The sequence below is a fragment of the Cnephaeus nilssonii genome, assembly GCF_951640355.1.
Source record: "Cnephaeus nilssonii genome assembly, chromosome: 13".
Taxonomy (NCBI): domain Eukaryota; kingdom Metazoa; phylum Chordata; class Mammalia; order Chiroptera; family Vespertilionidae; genus Cnephaeus; species Cnephaeus nilssonii.
In genome coordinates this window covers 60,589,126-60,601,177 of record NC_137084.1, presented here as the reverse complement: position 1 = coordinate 60,601,177, position 12,052 = coordinate 60,589,126, and the positions used below count along the sequence as shown (strand labels likewise).

The 12,052-nt window shown below is 48.3% G+C and overlaps 1 protein-coding gene across 1 annotated transcript; it reads left to right on the top strand.

The window, feature by feature from the left end:
• Positions 1–574: 574 nt before the first annotated feature.
• On the top strand, positions 575–11,796 carry LOC307110167 (transmembrane 4 L6 family member 1-like; the record flags this gene model as incomplete). The annotated part of the gene is made up of 6 exons (XM_079789183.1): positions 575–664; positions 3,083–3,265; positions 7,259–7,324; positions 8,571–8,716; positions 11,212–11,398; positions 11,617–11,796. Exons 2-6 carry the CDS (start codon positions 3,095–3,097, stop codon positions 11,794–11,796), a joined length of 750 nt encoding a protein of 249 aa, XP_079645309.1. The 5' UTR covers positions 575–664; positions 3,083–3,094.
• Positions 11,797–12,052: the final 256 nt, after the last annotated feature.

The window sequence follows — 12,052 nt, the reverse complement described above, 5'->3', positions numbered from 1 at the left end:
CACACAGGGCTGATGCCCGCCCTGCCTGCCGACATCCAGAGCAATCAATCACAGCCCTACGCCCTCCTCCATCTCAGCTCCGTGGAAACACATCCGCCAGGGAAACTGTTGAGAGGTTATCAGGCGTGACCCAGCGCAGGGAGCCTTTGCGGCTGGGTGGCTGGGCTCCTCCCCTGGGGCCGCCTGGCAGGGGAGGCAGTGCCAGCTCTTATTGGGGGAATGTGAGCTGCTTTGCCCAGTCTAGGGGGTAGCAGGAGAGAGGAGGGGACAGACAGGAAGAGGGGAGCCCCCGTGTCGCAGAACCCAGCCCGCCACAGTGCGGAGTGGCCTGAGAGGCCCCTGGAAAGGTTTGGGGCCTCGGCCTCAGACAAAGGTCTTGCTCCTCCAGAAGGCTCCGGGGAAGAGTAGACGCTGCGGTTGGATGTCTAAACGGTCCTGGGAGGTGGGAGCCTGGGACTTGTTGCTCTCCCACATCTAAGTGTCTCCTGAGAGGTGGAAGGATCCAGAGCCCACCCAGGAACTTCCAGAAGCTGAGCTAGAAAACTCTCTGGAACTGCAGCACGGCCTGCAGGGCCCCTTCACCGCTGCTGGCCTGGAGGGGCCAGGGTGGCTTGGCCAGAAGCAGCTTCCCAGCGAGCCTGCGCCCCAAACCCCCACGGACCAGGTACTGGGTTGACGGGTGTGTCTGTGCGTTTCTGCTCAGGGATGGGCAGGATTGGTGTTGAAAGCTAGTGCCACGGCTTGGCACTACCCAGCCGGCCTAAAAGCCTCAGTGCGGCGACCAGGCTGTCCAAACCCAAACTTGGGGTACGATTGTCCGACAAGTATGAATATGACTACTTGGGAAGCATGAGGCAGGTGATTTGAAATGAAGTCTGTGTTTACGGAACCCAAGGGCTTGTGCTTGTCCCGCCTGTTGAGGCCAAAAGCTATGGGAACTGGAAAGACTCAGAAGCCGATATGCCCCATTACAAGCTGTGTGGCCTCAGACAAGTTTCTTCGCTTCTCTGAGCTTCAGACTGTGTCCAGCAACAAAGGCATAAAATGGGTATTATAATGATGTCTCTGTAATGGGATTATTGAAGAATCAAAAGAAGTCAAGTCTGTGGACATGATTGTGACTATTTTTGCTGTTTTATTCCCACTACCCAGCTGTATAACCTTGAACAAATAATTTTAACGCCCTGGGGCTATGCTTCCCAGGAAATGAAGGGATTGGATTTCTAAGAGTTCTTAGTATCTCTAACAGTCTCTGCCATGGCCCAAGGGAATGATCAGCTTCTTATCGTTTAATTAAGTGCCGTCCTTGAGTGCCACACGGTCCCCCTTTCCAAATGTGGCCCCAGTCTCCACCCACCCTCCCTTCCTCTTAAGAAGATCTGCTGTTTTCCCAGAGGATGAGCACAGCTGTATTCACTACACCAAGAGCTGTGACATCATGTGCTAAGGAGAAATAGGAGGCTGTTGGGTTTGTACCCTTTTACAGGATGTAAGAAGGCTCAACAGCCCTGGCTTCTCAGAGCTCCCAGTCCCTACTCAGCTGCCCTAACTGGGAATAACTAGAGGTGGGAATGGGCGGACCAACATCTGAGTATCCGGTCTGACATTTACTTCTGGGAGACCCTGGGTTCTATAACACTGTTTCCTCGTGGAGCTGTTAGCTGTTACCTCACGGGGATTAAATGAAATAATGTCTACACTGTGCCTCGAGCAAATAGCAAGTAGTTGCGTGTTGTTGTTGCACCTCATCCAGTATTATGCCCCTCCAAGTGTTAAATTTTCGTGATCACAGCTGTTAGTGATCATAAATGGGGAGTGAGGTCAGCAGTTTCAATCACCTCCATCCAAGCAAAGGAGCCAGAGGCAGCACCCCATTCAGGCGTCAGCTTTCTGCAGCCTGGACTTAGATAACAGTTAGAAATAAGACCCCAAGCATTATCTTCCTGCCTAAGCCATTGTTCACTAATAACTATCTGAACCTTCTAAGGAGCAGAGAGCTAATGCCAGACATTTCTCAGTGGCGGTCCCTGGCCGTGCCAGTTACTGCAGGTTTCCCCCTGTGGGACTGGCCAGTCCGGGCACCAGGCCTCCATGTCTGGGGAGCGGGGTAGTGAATGAGCTGCTACTCAAGAGCCAGTCAACAATCTCAGCTTGAATCTGAGTCGAGAATGCCACAAAGAGGTGTGAGGAGAGCGCCCCCTAACACGAAACTGGAACACCTCCCGGGTCGAAGTCACATTCCACAGGCTTCTCCCGCAGCCCTCACCCAGCGAATGAATTCCTGACTTGGATCTCCTGTTTGCTTGGTAGCAGTGAGTGTAGGGAAAATAAGATGCAAAACCTTTCTCTCTCTCCATATGCCTCCATCCTGGCTTCTCTGAAACCTCCAGGCTCAATAAACTTGACTGACAGAGAACGTGAGAGAAGACGTTTTCTACATAAATAAAATGAGATGATTCCAAGTCCCCTGGTTCTTGACTCTCCAGCTACCGTGCATTGAGAGCCTTGTATGAGAATATTTGAATATATTATCTTATTTTCATCGTCTCATCGATCCCACAAGGGGAGGACTATTGTCAAACCCATTTTACAGATGAGGAAATTGAGGTGAGAGAGGTTAAATATCTTGCCCAAGGTCACATAGCTGCTGTGTAGTGGAGCCAGGGTTCAGACCCCAGATCTAGTTCATAATCACTATGGGAATTAGTCCTGAAGTGGATGAAAGAACCAGAACAGGATACCAGTAATTTCCTAAATATGACCTCAGTCCCCCTCCCCTCCCCCGCCCACCCCACCACCAGTCCTTTAAGGAAACCTATGGGACATCTAGTATGAGCCAGCAGTTTTCACATTGATTTTACTTCCTTTGGTCCATACGCCACCTTCTAGGAGGTCGATATTTTTCTCTGCTTTACCGAGAAAACTGAACCTCAGAGAGATGACGTGCCTTCCAGGCCACACCACCTACCAGCGGAGAAGGTGGGCAGGTGGGCGTGGCACCTGCTCTTGGGGCTCTGCGGTGGTACACTCTCTCCAGGTGCTGGAGCGGCGGGTTCCTGGTTGCTTTCTCTCTCTCTTCCAGGGAGGAGTCACCATGTGCTCTGAGACGGGCTCCAGGTACACCGGCATGCTGCTGTTGCCCTTGGCCATCGCTGCCATCATTGCCAACCTCCTGCTGTACTTTCCCAATGGGCAGGTGCTGGAGCCTGCCAAGATCACAGACTTGGTCTGGTTTTTCCACGGCTTTCTTGGAGCTGGACTCTTGGTAAGAATGAGGTTTAGCCCTAGCCAGTTTGCTCAGTGGATAGAGCATCGGCCCAGGGACTGAAGGGTCCCGGGTTTGATTCTGGTCAAGGGCACATACCTCAGTTGCAGGCTCGATCCCCAACCCTGGTCGGGACACGTGTGGGAGGCAACCAATGAATATGTCTCTCTCACATCGATGTTTCTCTCTCTCTCTGTCTCTCCCCCTCGCTTCCACTCTCTCTAAAAATCAATGGGAAAATATCCTCGGGTGAGAATTAACAACAACAACAAAAAGAATGAGGTTTAGCTAGCTTACCTCTTCCAGGTGAAGCGTTCCCCTTAACACCCGGCAAGTCACAGAGCAATTGTCTCCTCTTCAAGCCACCTTCCCTGGGCCCCGGAGCATGGTGGCTGCTCCGCCTCAGTACCCACCACACATGATACATAAACAGTTTCCACATTGTGCCCAACATATCAAGCATCTTTTTATGTCCCTGCTTCCCCCATTGGGCTGTGAGCTCCTCCAGAATAGAACCCAAATCTTGTTAGTTAACCTTTGCCCACTGAGAACCTACCTTGCAAAGTGCCGGCTGAGACTAGAGCTTAATATGTGGCTGCTAATTGCATGAAAGATACACTTTATAAAAAGCACAATAACTGAGTATCTGTCAAGTTCATCTGGCTTCAAGATGACCAACTTGAAATATAAACTATGTCACTCCCATCCAGGCTTCCCTGCGCAAAATGATGGGATTAGCAAACTTTTCTAGTACAAGGCCAGGTGGTAAATAGTTCCAGCTTTGCAAGCAATGTGGTCTCTTGTTTCAACCACTCAAGCTCTGTCATCATAGGGCAAACACAGCCATAGGCAATATGTAAGCAACTGGGTGTGGCTATGTTGCAATAAAACTTTATTTATTAAGCAGGCAACTTGCTGGATTAGCCCACAGGTTGTAGTTTGTTACCCCCTGAAGTGGACATTGTGTGTTTTCCTTCCTTTCCGCCTTTGTTTTCCTTTGGCTCCTCCTCTCCCAGCAGTCCCTTTTGAAAAGATCATTTAATTATTCGAGGCCCCAGTGCCAGGCACTGAGTAAGTGTTCAGTAAATGGATGAATGCCTGGGGCATAAGGAAGCCTCAGAAAAAGTTGACTGTCTCCCTTTCTGCTCCTTCCCCCCCCCCCCGCCCCCCCCACAGTATTAGATACAGTGATGTCTCAAGTTACATCCACTGACCACCCACCCCTCCCTGCACAAGGGAACATCCAAAGCAGCAATTCCTGGGCCAAGGTTGTCTGTTTCTCAGCTCAGAGCCCTTCCTTATGGCAGCGCAGACCCAGGAGTCTCACAGACCCTGCTCAGATGATGAGTCTGCCAGGCACCTGCTGTGCGACCTCCCTGAGCTGCAGTGAAAGGAAAATCCGCACCATCTCACAACAGGGTGGAGACACTAAATGAGACCATGTCTGCAGAGTGCCCCCAGTCCCTGGCAGCCAGTGAAATGCGAGCTGTCCCCTTTCCTGGCTCGGTCCCCAGCTCCTCCACCTTCTCTGTGGGCCCACCCAGTGCCTGTCTCCTGCCTCTGACCTTCGCTGCTTCTTTCTGCAGGACAGGTTCGCATTTCTCAGCTCCACCACCAGGCAAATTCCTAAACTCACCCTCTTCAACTGTAGAACGCATAGGAACATCAGCACCCAACTTCTCTCAAAATATAAATGGGTGGGTACAGTGACTATTGAAAGGAATTGAGCAGCTTGAGACCTGGGTTTCCTAAAAGCAGAATCTCAGAACCTGTATTTGAAGAGAATGACTCAGAGGGAAAGCATTCTCTGACCAGGAGGAAAACAGAGGGAGCCCAGCTCAATCAGGGACCCGACACCCTGTCTCCACAGCACCCCTTACCACCAGCGGGCTTGTCCAACCCTGACTCCAGCTTTCCAACAAAACCTCCCAGATCTCCTGGGAAAATGGTTGCATAAAGTGAAAAACAAAAAGCCAGTCTCTCTCTCTCTCTCTCTCTCTCTCTCTCTCTCTCTCTCTCTCTCTCTCTCTCTTTTTTTTCTTTCCTTTTCTTTTCCTTCTTTTTTGTTCAGTCTTTAGTGCCACTCTATGTCTTCCCATGTGCCCAGCTCTAGGGCAAACTAAGGCAGTGGTCATGGGGTTGGAGAGAAGAGTGTGTATTTGAGCTGTGAGATGTTAGGCATAGCACTGCATCTCTCTGAAAGTCTCTGTAAAATGGGGATATCCATAATAGCCATCTCCTACAGTTATGGTGAGCACTGTATGAGATCATGTAGAGAGTCAAGCTTGGCTTGTGGCTAGCTCTCATTCAATGTCAGCCATAAAACAATCGGAGCTAGGGGAGGTCACACCATCCTTGCACCTAGGGTTATGGAGTTGGATCCACCCACTTCCACTATAAAGAGAGAGCTGACAAACTCAGCGCACTCTTCTCCAGCACTGTGGATACACACTGCCAAATCCTGTGGCTCTCCTTTTACCGGGTGCCATGGAACTGCCCCAGCTCTCATCAAGACGTCAAAACTTGCACACCAGCTGGGAGTCTGGTGCAGTGTCTGCATGTTTTGCTTTACAGTGACTTGGATACCCTGGGGAGGAGAATGTGCCCTCCAGTTCTCCACAGTCCCCACCACTCCCTACTACCTTATACCAGGACATACTTTTTTACTTAAAATTACATGCAGAGCCTCTAAAGTCATGTGAGTTTGCATCTCCATCCCCCCACACCCAGCCTCAGGCTATCATCTTTAGCATCAACCACATACCAATCATATTTTCCCTAAGGTATGTCTTAGTCACCTTGATGAGGACAGGGGACTGGCGATCTCTCGGATGTTTGCATCAGCAAATACATTACCAACCCTTTCTCGGGTGAGGTGATTTTTTTTTTTTTTCATAAAGTTAAGTTCATCCATTGTGTATTTATTTCCTGTTCCTGGCTCATGGTCTTAGCATGCCAGTGCCCTTTCTCCTGTCCCACACTGCCAGAAGAAACAGGGAAGCGTCATCACAAATTTTATCACCATGTCCTTGGGCCTGGTTCTGTGTCCGGCACTGGGGCAAGAGCTGCTGCCTCCCCTCCGCCCGCCCCCCCCCCCCCCCCCCCAGCTCAGAGCCCAGAGCCCAGAGGGAGGAGGAGGATGCAGTGGGCTCAGGGGAACAGGACAGAGTGGTGGGAAGGAAGGAGCTATTCACTTTAGCTGGGGGAGGGGAGGGGGAGAGGGAGGAAGGTCGTTGAAAACTACAAAGAGGGCATATGGTGTCTCTTGGCTGCTAGAATCCATTACCACAAACCTGGTGGCTTGAAACATCAGAAATGTATTCCCTCACAGTTCTTAAAGCCAGAGTTCTAATGAAATGTGTTGGCACAGCCCCATGTTCTGTGCTCTAGGGAAAAATCCATTCCCTGACTTTTCTGGTGGCTGCTGGCATTCCTTGACTTGTGGCTCCATCACTCCATCTTCACAGCCTCTGCCTCTGCCTTCTCCTCTGTGTGCTGGTCTCTCAAAACTCTCCCTGCATATGATCGTATTTAGGGCCCACCCAGGGTAAACTCCTAGTAAGACCCCAATTTAACCACATCGTTAGTCATAGAAGGTACAATTCACAGGTCACAGGATTAGGAAGTGAAGATACCTTTAGGGGCATTTTTCAGCCTACCACAGGAGATAGCTTCTAAACGGACCCTTTGAGAGTGAAGAGTAGTCTACCTGATGGCCAAGGGTGAAAGGCCTATTCAAGGCTCCGAGGCAGGAAAGTCCTGGGTCCATCCCGGGAGGCCATAAACTGGTGTGTCAGGAGGTCTGAATGATGGAGGGAAGGTGAAGCCACAAAGGGCTCATGTACACCAAGTCAGGGCCTATGTTATATTCTACAGGCAATGAGGAATCATTGGACATTTTTAATAGCTAGAGACACATCAAAACCTTGTTCCAAAAGGGGAACCTTCCCTTCATTACAAGAGTTTTAATTTTTATTTATATTATTGCCACAGGTTATGGTGCCAGCACTAATGCTGTTGAGAGGAGGTGGAGGAGGCTGCTGTGTCCACAGACGTGGGGTAAGTTCTGTGGATTCTACAGAACGTTTAACCTCCTACCTACCCACCCCTCCCCGCAAGGGCTTATTCCCTAGGGCCTAGGCCACGTGCTTTTAGACCAATGCTCCTTTGGAACATAGTGATATTATGCAGGGCTCTAGCCAAAAGAGATCCAAGGAAAAAGGAACTTGGAGAAGATGTGAGGAGAGTCATTTGCATTGGACACAAAGCTCTGGTAGACCAGCCTGCTAGCATTTGGTTGTTTGCACTTCTATCTGTCTGCCTGTCTGTCTGTGGGGAGACCCTCACATCCTTTGACTTTCTATCCCCTGGTAGCCAATGGGGTAACACATCACAGAACTGGGATTCAAGCAAGAAGGGATGTGGAAGATTGTACTCTCAAAAACACTTTCACAGGAATTCTCTCAAAATGTCCTGCGAAGAACAAAAGCTGCCACTCTAAGTTCTTCCGTTACGTGTTTATTTCTTGTTCCTGATCTTGTCCCTGATCACAGCAAGCTGTCCATTGCTTTTAGGTTCCCAGTTCACACACCATCTCATTTCCCTTTTCTGCTTCAAAAGTCCCTGCCCCAACCCTTGCAGCTTCCAATCAGAGTGTCCGCAGAGATCTTAGCCCCACGCCGCCTAAGGACCATCTCCAAGGAGCTCCGAGTCGTTCCTTTCCGCTCCAGCTGTCCCCCTGCCTTACTCCCTGTGGTGAGAGGGACACAACATGGATGTGTCAGGAATAAAAGCTCATGCTTTGAAGCAAACAAGTTCACCCGCTTATCCCCAATTCATTAATGTGCTAATATGCCACCTTCCCTCGACACTTGCCTCACTGTGACACTCCCTCACCCACCCACCCAGTCAACAGATATTTATGGAGTTTGTACACACAGCACAGCCCTTCAATTGGTCACTGACTCGGGCGTTAGAAAAATAATTACTCATTTACTCATCCAACCGTACAAACAAACACGTACTGAACACCGAGCACCAGGATGGCAAATAGTAGTGGATCCTTTCATTCTTTAGAATTGTAACTGGAGTAGATCAATGGACAGAGGGCGTCTTACCTCCAGCACTCATTTTGTACGTTTGGGAAGCAAAACAAGGACACCTACCTGGTCTGGCATTTGCAAGAAAAGATTTGGAACCTTTTCAATTTGCCAGGAAACTCAGGGGCTGCATCTGTAAAAAGCTGGCTTCCCACCCACCATCCTTCCCATTGCTGCACTGAATTTCTGACTCTGTTCCTTTGCAGATGCTGTTCCCTGTGCTTCTGGCCATCCAGGGCACAATGGGGGCTGTGTACTGTGTGGTCATTTCTTCACTGGGTTTGCTCAGTGGCCCCTTCTGTGACACAGGCAGTGGAAACTACACCTACCCTTTCAGGAATGACAGCCTGGAGTGAGTAGCATTCATGGTCTGGGGTCAGTGTCTAACATCTAATGACGATACAGCTGATGACCACAAAGAGTATGTGCTCTCAGTATTGACCAAGGGACCAGGTACTTTCATTCATACCTAGTGTCTTGTTCCTCTCGCCACACCTGCTTCCAAATCTGTAATCTCTAGGAGGTGATTGGCCAAGGGGAAACGTGCCCCTGAATTAAGCAGTCCGCCCAAGGTATTCAATATAACTAATACCTGATTTCATTAGCCCCAGTTATTAAACTCAACTGAGTATGTGCTGAGGGTCTGCTTAGTACTTGCTAGGCACTGTGAAAAGAGAAGGGAGTGCAAAGGAAGGATGAGACAACTTGCCTATTTGCAAGTAGTTCACAGTCAAACTGGGAAGACAATTACCAAGTTTGGAATTACACAAATTACCTGTAATGTCTGGACCCTGTGATGATGATGCACATTTATTTTCCTGAAGGGATACAGAAAGAAACCCAACACCAATTGATTGAGAAATACCCTGTTTCTCTTTTCATTTCATGTTCTCTCCCTGGCAGGTCTCATCCATCCCCATGGCTTTCACAACCATCCATCTATCCATGTAAATAATCCCAAAATGTCTATCTCAAGTTTAAATCTTCTGAGTTCTTGACCCAAATATCTAATTACCTCCTTGAAATTTCCTCTTGAACACATGGTATTTCAATATTAATTTGTCCTAAACTCTATATCCACAAATCTCCTATTGGTCATCCCCATCCTAGTAAATGTCACCTAAAAGCTGTGAGTTATCTTTGATTCTTCTCCCTCTTACTTCCCATGTTCAATCCATTACCGGATCTTGTCAATTCTCTCCTGACAATATCTTGAATATACATTGCTTTTCACCTAGTCTGTGTCGCCCTGTTCCCAATCTCCAACACCATCTACCTCCAACAAATACCTGTTGGGGGAGCTCATCCAGAAGACGTGATCGCCAATGGACAGTCAAGCTGGACCTGGGCAATTGGAGGCTCCTCAGCCCCTCCCCTGTCCTTGAAATGTGCATTCACTTGCCTTCCCCACTCCCAGAAGCTGTTCCAAGGATACAGCCTGGAGAGAGCAATGTGATATTGAGACTATACGTGACTGAATCCAGTGAGGGCCTCTCTATAAAAACTTTTAAGATGCTGGCAGGTGGGTGGGTATGGAAAACTACTCATCCTATAGCCATATAAGTATTGTAACTAAATTCCCTTGCTTATGAAACGTGCCCCCTACCAGTCTGGAGTGGTTTGTCTTTTTCTTCAGCTTCTCCCTAACCACCCTCTGCAGGGGCTGGTTTCGGGTCACACCTGGGAAGCTCCTGACCAGGTTTAGGAAGCAACAGTATCCCAGGTCCACTTTGCCCTTCAAGCCTTTTGCCATAGATTAGCCAAAAGGGTTTTTGTAAAATGTAAAGATGCTGATAAGGCCAATAAATTTTTACTTTTAAAGAAACTTAAATGTAAGTTTAAGTTTGGAAACTCAATAGATACATATATGAATATGGGTAAAAGTAGAAATAAAGACAGAAATATACAGCTCTATGAAATATGGCCTGAAAACCTATTCCATTTTCTCTTTATCCAACTGGTACACTGTGAGTCCAAATTTCCCTTACAGTTTTTGCTCACATGCTATTTCTTTTTATAATTCATTCCTCTCCTCTCTGCTGCTATCTCCTTCAAGGCCAAGTGACTCCAGCTTTACCTGTGAAGCCTTCTCCAGCTACTCTACACCTCTAGCCTTCCCCTTTCTAGGATATAACTAAACCGTAATGCCTACTGCATGGCAGGCAATGTGCTAACACCTGATCTAATCCTCCCAATCACTCTATGGTATTGATGCCATTTTTTTAATTTTATTTTTTAAAGAGAGGTAGGGAGGGTGTACATCGATTTATTGTTCCAATTATTTATGCATTCACTGGTTGATTCCTGTATGTGCCTTGACCAGGGATTGAACTCACAACCTTGGCAAATTGGGATGATGCTCTAACCAGCTGAGCCATTCGGCCAGGGCCTTGTCGTCATTTTTAACGCCATTTCACACATAAGGAATCTGATGTACAAAAACATTTAGGAAACTTATGTAGAACTTTTTAATGAGGAAGCTGGAGTTAGGACCTGGTTCTGTGTGACTTTCACACCCAAGCTCTTAACCACTTCCACTGCCTCTGAGACCTTATAGCAGCCGTTAAAGTCTTGTAGCCCAGGGTTTCCCGCTTCTTCATATGCTGTCTTGTGCAGCTATGTCTACATCCACAATGCCTTGCTGAGAAACTGGGCAGTCAGAGGGAAAGGGTCTGCTCAGCCTTTCCACCAAGGAGCAATAATAAAGCTTCTATCTTTATGAAGATGAGAACAATGAAAACCCTGAAGCTTTGTAATCTCCCTTCACTGGTGTTAGACTAGTGCCTAACACCTCCCTCCCTTCACTGGCTCTCAAAGCCAGGCTCATTTTCTCGTCTATCCTGGCAGGGGAAACTACTTGTTCAACCAGCCCACCTGGGCCACGTGCCAAGAGCCTGAGCATATCGTCCTGTGGAACGTGGTCTTGTTCTCCATCCTCCTAGGGATCGGCGTGGTGGAAGCGGTGCTTTGCCTTAGCCAAGTCATCAGTGGACTCTGTGACGTCTACTGTGGCACCTGCATCCGAAAAGGACAGGTGAGTGCTCCTAGAACCGGGAATTTTTCAGTCACTTCCCCCTGATCTGTTCCACGCTGTCTCTCTCCTGCCCTGGCCCCACGTGGCCAGAGGTAAGCCAGGAACTAGGAAATGCCTTTTGACATGTAGAACCTCATTTGCCACTTTGGGTTTAATTTCTCTTTCAGGTGAACATAACTGGTTTATGAGGAGCCTAAGAAATCACAACTGATTGACAGGTGAAAGAGAATCCCCAGGTTTCAGGAGGACTGGATTTGGCGAATGTCAATCTCCAGAGTTCTGAGAAGCTGGGAAAAAAAGCCCCCGACTTTCTTACCAGAGTAGGTTTGTATGAAGGAAACAGTGTTGCGAACTTCATCCACTTTGCTAGAATCAAGATTGACATTTCCTCCAAATGATCTCTAGGCATGATGTAAGAAGTCATAGGGATGTACAATGATAGAAATAAAAAATAGTATAATAATAGATGCTTAATGTATTCCGTGGTTATTATATCCAAGCCCTGTGCTAAGCACTTTATCTACACAATTTCAGTTAATCCTATAAAGCAAGTGGCACCCTAACTGGTTTGGCTCAGTGGATAGAGTGTCTGCCTGTGGACTGAAGGGTGTCAGGTTCAATTCCGGTCAAGGGCATGTACCTTGGTTGCAGGCA